The 8,216-nt window shown below is 41.4% G+C and overlaps 1 protein-coding gene across 2 annotated transcripts in view; it reads right to left on the bottom strand.

Annotated features, from left to right (window-relative positions):
- Nucleotides 1–8,216, bottom strand: part of FZD6 (frizzled class receptor 6) — a 213,724-nt gene that overhangs the window by 28,491 nt on the left and 177,017 nt on the right. For both annotated transcript variants that reach the window (XM_069220593.1, XM_069220594.1), the window contains exon 3: nt 353–549. In XM_069220593.1, coding sequence (XP_069076694.1) covers nt 353–549 — 197 coding nt within the window. The remainder of the gene's footprint in view (nt 1–352; nt 550–8,216) is intronic.

Raw genomic sequence — 8,216 nt, 5'->3', positions numbered from 1 at the left:
GTTCGCACTGAGTGGCATGGCCGCCATGCAGCACGAAGGGGAGAGACAAAAGACGTAGTTCGCCCACGGTGAAGTATATCGACAATCGCGCAGTAACGCAAATGAGGAATTACCAGGAATTCAGTAATTCTAGTCTGATTCCGATTTTAATCTGGGGCAGATTTTCACTTGGAGCTTTCAACTGATTTCAGGTAGCCCAAAAAATGTTGGTAAAAGAAAAAAAAAAACGTAATACTCATTGGGTGGTTAACCAGTGCTGTTGTCACAACGGAATGAAGAGTCCATTCATTGTGAGGACCTAAATGAGTTAACAATCATCAACAGTGACTTCCCAAAGTTACATAATTTATACCTATTGCATTCCAGTTCTTCAGGCCAGGATATCCCAAACGTCTCAATCAGCTGTTTACAGTCCCAGTAAACTCTCTCACAGAGACTTCGGCAAGGGGGGACCACGCGCACGTTCTCTGTGCAGGCAGGCACAAACGCTGTGCAAAGGAACGTATGCACTTCTGGAGAACACAGAAGATTCAGAAGAGGAAGAAAAGGCTGGGAAGAAACAGAAATCGAATTTAGCAAACAGTTACTCTGCCAGTCTAACTTGTGTACAGAACTTTAAATAATTCCACATTGTCATTATAAAGTATGTGGGACAATGATAAACGAGAATTCTAATTGACGTTCCATGTAACGTATGTTAAAATACGCACCTGCTATCTGAAAGACTACCGCAATTTATACCATGGCAGTAAAAGTAAGTATGGCAATATAACGCCTTATTTAGAGGAACTGTATTAATAAACGTACATTCACATGTTTGTTACTGCAGTGCAAAGGTGAATTCGCGTTATCACAGTACAGAACAAGCATTAACAAAGCCAACAGGACGCATCTATGCAAGAGCTATTGGCTTTGCCACTGTGTTTTAGCCATATTTACTAGTATGGCTGCTGTTCAGCATGGCTAAAAGTTAGCAGCATGGAGGACAGTGATGTGGAGTGTCGTAGAGTGAAATGGCGAAGAGTGGAGTGCAGTGTTGTAGAGTGGAGCAGCATTGAGTATTGTGCATTGGAATGGCATAGTGTGGAGTTGCATAGAGTGGCAGAGTAGTGTCGATTGGTGTATTGGAGTGTTGCAGAGTGCAGTGGCACTGAATTCAGCAGCATAAAATGCAGGGTCATAGAATGAAGCATCGTAGATTAGAGTAGTGCATAGTGTGGTGTACAGCTGAGTGATGCAAAGGGCAGCGGTGCAGAGTAGAGTCAAGTGACATGGAGTGCAGTGTAGACTCAAGTGGCATTGAGTGCATTAGTGCAGAGCAGAGTATAGTGGCATAGACTGCAGTGGCATAGAGTGGAGCAGTGCAGTGGCATAGAGTGGAGCAGTGCAGAGCAAAGTGGTGTAGAGTTAATTGGCGGAGTGTGTGCAGATTAGAGTGTCAGTGCTGTGGTGTAGAGTGAAGTAGAGTGATGTTGAGTACAGTGACAGTACAGTGATGCAGAGTAGAATGCAGTGAAATAGAATAGAGCACAGCTCTGTAGAGTGCAGTGGAACAGAGTGCAGTGTAGTAGAGCAGATTGTTTCAGAGAAGAGTGAAGTGGCGGAGAGTGGAGTGGTAGATGGTAGAATGCAGTTGCGTAGAGTGCCAGAGTGTAATGACAGTGTAAAAAGGTACAGAGTGCAGTGGTGCGGATTAGAGTGGCTTACAGTGCTTTGGCGTAATATTCAGGGGAATAGAGTTGAGTATTACAGAGCAATGTGCATTGGAGTAGAGTGCAGTAGAGTAGAGTGCAGTGACGCAGAGGGCAGCAGTGTAGCAGACAGGTGTAGAGTACAGTGGCGTAGAGTGGAGTTGTGCAGAGTAGAATGGTGTGGCCTAGACTAGAGTGGTGTAGAGTGTAAAGGCGAAGAGTGCACTAGAGTAGCGTGGTGAAGAGAGCGTTGGTGCAGAGTAGATTAGAACAGGGTAGAGTAGAGAGGCGTGGAGTGATGAATAGTGCAGTGATGCAGAGTAGAGTGCATTGGTGCAGAGTCGAGTGTAGGGGAGGGGTGAAGAGTGAAGTATTCTTGGTGTGACAGAACAATGCCATTACAGACAACACATTGTTAACGGAAATGTCCATTACATTTGCACAGACACACAGTTTTACTAATAAAACTATACGATACACAAACGAAAATGTGTGGAAATTGCATCACCTAGTTTAATGATGCCTTTTGATCATATTAAGGTATTTTTTCCAACAAACTTCAGAAGTACTAAAAAATGTGCTTCATTTGTGCACTCACGACTCTGATCTGTTCTGAAATACTAACAGTTCATTTAAATGCTGTTGTGTGTTAGAAAAAAAGACTCTTCCCTATCCGTAGTACCCAGCAAGATTGAGCAATGAATCCTCTCACTTTTTAGTCAGAGGAAGAAACATAAAAAAGCTCCTGACATTTGACCTCAGCCTTTGAATGCATAACAACTGTGACAAGATTAGAACAAGATTTAAAGGCCTGTTAACAGAAAGCGAATTCGTGGAAGGATACAGAAAATATGATTTAGGCAACGAGAGGAACAAACTGAACCCGGAGAGCCTAAAGCCTATAAAGCCAGCAAATGGAAAAACAAAGTATGAGTAAAAAAAAACAAAAAAAAAAAAACACAAAGTTAATGGTAATCAACAAGCAGAATGCCTCCCTAATTCAACTTTCTGAAAGATTCCAAGATGTCTTTAGCAAAGCAGACAGTTGTCTGTTTGGTAGGCTACAAACAGACACGCAAAGACACTTGGTACTGCTTCACAGATTGCATGCAACAACTCACAGGGTAAACAGATCTTCTTATTCTCACAAGGTTTTTCCGACATTTCATTCACTCTAGTGTATATTTGTTACTCTTTGCCTCTTGGATTTGGTTAAACACCTTCTATTAAAACTAGTACACATATAAAAAATACCATGGCATAAACCATATATGCAGATGCACAGAGTATATAACTATTATAATAACTATTAGTTATGATATAACTATTGTGGGGGGGCGGAAAGGGCAACACAACTCACTCAAGGCTTCGCCTTTCAAGAGTCTTGGTTCTTCCCCACACTCAGCAATGGTAATAAATAGCATATTACACTTCAAGAATCTACATATATAAAACATCTGGATCAAAGTATCGTAAGACATATGCCGAGCTCCGACCTGTCCTGCATTTGGCACTTGATATCTGCCCTAAGGGGAGGTTTCACACACGCTCTTGCGCCAGCCACCCTGCTTCACCTGGCTCTAGGTTCACCTGGTGCAGTTCCGAAGCTCTAACACTGCACATTAGCCCCTGACCAAACAGCCCGCCTACCACAGCGAGCTGGGAGCGCAGCACCATGGAGGTCATTATCACGATAATGTTACATTATTATAAGGTATCACTAGAATTATGTTTATCCAATGCTTCAAATGATTACAAAGATGATTAACACATCAATACCTATATGAAAACTTTGGGAAAGTTTCCACTGTAGTATGCTTTAAAGATAGTACACCAAATATGATTACAGTTGTATGCAGCAGTTTATTAGTTGTTTTATCACATAGCTTTTTTATTGGTGATTAAAAGGGTATATATAACACTAGTTATCTGCCAAGTGAAGAGAGCAGAGTAATGACTTTATCTGAAAACAGAGGAGGGGGTTTAAAAATATATATAATTTCCCCACTTGCATTGAAGTGCCAGAAAGATAAAATGTCATTTTTGGGTTAACAAAAACACGTGTTTCCCAGCAACATGAAGGCTGATGCCACGAATGAGTTTACATCCTTAAATCTCACACACCCAACTGCTGCAAAAGATTGAGAAGTATACATGTCTAGAATACCATCACTCCTCAAAGTTGACAATTCAATATATCTACTGCTAGAGGTTCCTTCCTATGTAGAACTTTAAAATGTATAGGATTCACAAACAATTCCAGAAGTATTACAGGCAAAACACACTAGCCACAGGATTTCCACTGCATTAAATGTCCCAAAATGTACACATACAGAATTTCCAACTAGTAGATGATGCAGAAATGTCACCTGTGAAGAGTTGAAGGCCCACATTTGTATTCACTGCATACTACCATTTTTGCGGTCTTGCTATAGAGAGCTCCACCGGTCTGCCAGGATATTGCACTGTATACCATACTCCCCAGAGCCAATCCTTGCTCAAGACTGGATGGATTTCATATAATTTTCAGTTGCCTTGCTCTCAATTGCTGCATTCCCCCATTTCTGTGTTTGAGTCACCCACAGGAACATTTTTGTTTCACCTTTAGTAGCTTTGTCATTCTTCCAGCCTCCAAATGCAGCACTGCAAGCAGTCACATTTAAACAGCACCAGTTTTCTGCCTTTCAGTGCCATCCGGTGGTCACTAGAAAAACTGCACCAGGAATGTAGAGGATACCACATAAATCCTGACAAACAAGCGCTCGCAATGCCAAATCGGCCTTGCTTGAATGTAAAGGCAAGCGAGACACTAATTCACAATGCTGGTTTTTATGCAGCTACTGTCTGCTCACCTTGATGCCTAATCTTCACAAGGCGGATTCTGTCACTCTACAAATAAGTTACTATCCTATTTCCCTTTTTATTAACAGGTCAATGGGTTATGGTCACAACTGCAGTCACAAACTACGGACAGATTGCATACAGACTTCAAAAGGAGAGAGAGATGCCTATTACACATATCCTTCCCTTTGAGAGACAATATGGGTGGCAAAAAGTATTCTATGGGTCGGAAAGACTTGCAAGGTTTAGTACACAGTAAGTTGCTTTTTATGTAGCTGCAAAACCTGTGATTTCTTACATTGCAGGCTTTGCAAAAGCCTCCGAAGGTAGCGCCAGCAGCTTTTATGGTTTTTTAAATCCAGACTTACGGCGAAAGACACGGGATGTGGATGCTGCAGATGTTCAGTATTAGAACGGTCTTAAAAGTGACTGCTTCGATCATTGCATATTAGGGAACTCAAGCAAGTGCATATGTTCTGAAAACTAGAAATTAAGAGCAACACACTATAAGCTTTTAATAACTACTCTAACTACATAACTGCAAGAGCAGTTATTCAGTACTCCCCTTGTGAAATATTCCCATCTACGGGAATGCCACAGGCATACCGAAGAGGAGCAGGTGGTCTGACGCTGCTTCTAAATGCACACTTACAGAGCGATGGGCCACTAGATCTTTCACCATATTGTCTGTCACAGGAAGAGATCACAACCAGATGTTAATCTTTCCTGCACAAGTAAACAAAGTGAAGAATCCCAAATCAACATTTCAGTGATTCCTAGTTCTCAATAACCTAAGACTGAAACAGCACAAGAATGAGTAAGTACTGACAATGCCAACATGTCTGGCATATAGCTGAAAATGCCTCTTCAGTTACTGCTGAGTTTAGGTACTCATGACCTCTTCATACATGAACTCTGTCACTGGCTCATTTTTACATAAACGTACTGGACCATCTACCATAATACACACACAAACAACAAGAATATGAAAGAAAAATGAAAAGACTAAAAGTAGAAAAATGTGTCAGGCTTGCAATTACAAATAAGTAACAAAATATACATAGCAGCAAGCAGCCATTTTAGAATGATATTTTGTATACTCATCAATAGCTTTGCTAATTCAAGATGCAGGGATGTGGAATTGCTATCGCCCGACCGGGACATATTGTTTGGGGTCAAGTGCAACAAGTCTTCATGTTTATTTTGTCCTTGGAACAAGTAGGCCCAATAACCCAGTGGCACAAACAGTTTGGCTGTCAGTTTTCAGAGAAGGGAACTGTCTGCAGTTGAGGTAATGTGTTTTCAAATTTGTAATGATGGCTCATTGATAAAAAAAAATACTTCATTATTACAATAAGTGCTGTAAATAAACGTTTTAATATCACACTGCGCTAGTGACCGTGGTTCCAGAAAAAAAAAAAAAGTGTATACACGCCTGAAAAGTTAACAATATGAGGCGAAGTATAATGCTGCCAGAATGCCATCTGATTAGATGCAAATGTTTTCAGAAGCTTGTAAGCAAGAATGATGATTCTTTGCTTTCAAAAATCAAATATTTCGAAAAAAGTGCAAGTAGGAAAAAAAAAAAAAATGTTCCGCTACTATGACATTTTAGATGTTATTTCTTTGATGTGTCATTTAGTGAAATGTGTTGATGCATGCCAGTATTTCCCAAAAATATTCCTAATGGAAAATCAGTGTCACCATTATCAACAAGATTATGGGAAGCATGAAAATAAACAAGCACTGGCAAAGCCAACCAATTAAACATATTTTTTAATGAGTAGTTTGGTTTCGTCAATGCGTGTCTTGTTTTGACATGGCTTTTGTAACACTTTGTTGTTGAGGGAGCTGCCAGGACCTCAACACTGTAACATAAACTGGCAAAAAGAAAAAAAGTTTTTTGGCCTCAAAAAGCAAACACTGCCACCAGTGGCATAACAAAGGCCCCACAGCTCCCCTCCAGGCCCCCCCCCCCCCTCAGCACACCACCTACCCTGAGTGAGTCTACAGAGGGTGGCTTCTATGTTCTTTGCAGGGTGGACCCTTCCAGTTTGGTTATGCCACTGCCACAGTAGTTGCTGGACTGAACAAAACTACTTTGTATGGCGATATGCTCCTTGTGGAAGCGCAGAAGGCGATTACTCACAGTAAAGCCAACCGACAGATGGAGAGAGAAATAGAAGTTTAATAAAAACAAAATGTCTTGGTTAACGCCAGACCTAATTAGGGGCCCAATTCCGAAAGAAAGTAACAAAAGTGCACCCATGGTATATGTCTTTGAATTAGTGGCTTTCATGTATTCACAAGAACTTACAGAAATAGACCAGGAAATGGTACTCCTAGAAAATATTTGTAAACATATTTTAGCACGAGCAAATCTGCATTTGTAGATTTGCTCATGTGAAAATCTACTGAGCGTTTAAAAGTTCACTTTCCCTCCTAACACTTTTTGTCGCCCAACCCTGGAAGAACTTCTACTTCTGCCATTGTCAGGAGTAAATTTCCAACATTTCTCATTATGGGAAAAGATTAGAGGAGAGTTGGTGAAAATCATTAAAACATGCAAGTTAGTAGGTTTGCAGACTCAAAGGTATTCCAGCCCTGGAACTATTGCTTACCTCTTCCTCCAGCCCCAGTATGTAAATCTGCAGAAAGGTGGCAAATTAAGGAAATTGCTATAGTAGGGAGTGAAATTGCAAGCATTCAAGCCCTACTATAGTAGTAGCCCTGGTGTATTATCAGATCTCTTACATGATCAGACTGCTGCCATGATTTGTTGCCGCACTACATGGCACCAAAGGGACAAGTAGATTTTTTTCACAAGACCAAGTAGATTTCAGAAGCAACCTGTCCCATGAACAAGTAGATATTTTATTAAATTCCACACCCCTGACATGGTACAGAAGTTGCTTTTAAATGTGGTGTTTGTATTGGAACGTTAAGATAATGATAACCTATGTCCAATATCCTTCAAAATAGCCACTCTCTTGAGAAGCAGTGGTTAAGTAGGAGGTGGTGCACTGCAAATTAAATGAGCTTTAAACAAGAAGCCCAGGAACACGGTCTATGGAGCGGCCTAGTCCTCCAAAAAAAAAAAATAATAATAATAATAATAATAATAATAATAAAACAAGCAATGACAAAACCAATAGGTCTTGGCAATGCCCAAGCTACTGGCATTGTTCTAAGCCCTCCCTCTTTTGTGGTTTACAACATGCACTGCGCTGCTCACCTGTGAGCAAGAGTGGCAGCCATGCAGTAATTTTGTCATGTGGGAAGAAGGTGACAGTGTATACAACAATGCTGAGGAAGGAGAGTTGCAAGCGACTGGACCAAACCACAAGACAATCAGAGTGACGGTCTCAGTAATTTTGTCAAGCAGGATGGTGGGTATGCAACAATGCTGAGGGCTGGGGTGGGGTTGGAGTTTGGAAGTTACTGAACCAAACTAAAAGAAAAATTAAAACAGTGACAGCCACAGTAATATTGTCAAGCGTGGTGGGAGAATTAGATGGGGCAAACCGCAAGGTGGGCCAAGGTGACAGGGGTGGTAAAATGACGGACAGCGGGAGTGGGAGGAGGGCAGGACAGGCAAGCAACACAAAGGACAGAGCAAGGACCAATTGGGGGAGGCAGGGAGGGCGCGACAGAGCAAGGCGTCCTGCCAAGTACCACGCATCA

This window comes from Pleurodeles waltl, chromosome 2_2 (genome assembly GCF_031143425.1).
Source record: "Pleurodeles waltl isolate 20211129_DDA chromosome 2_2, aPleWal1.hap1.20221129, whole genome shotgun sequence".
Taxonomy (NCBI): domain Eukaryota; kingdom Metazoa; phylum Chordata; class Amphibia; order Caudata; family Salamandridae; genus Pleurodeles; species Pleurodeles waltl.
Note: the sequence above shows the minus strand (reverse complement) of the source record. Positions and strands in the feature narration are given on the sequence as shown.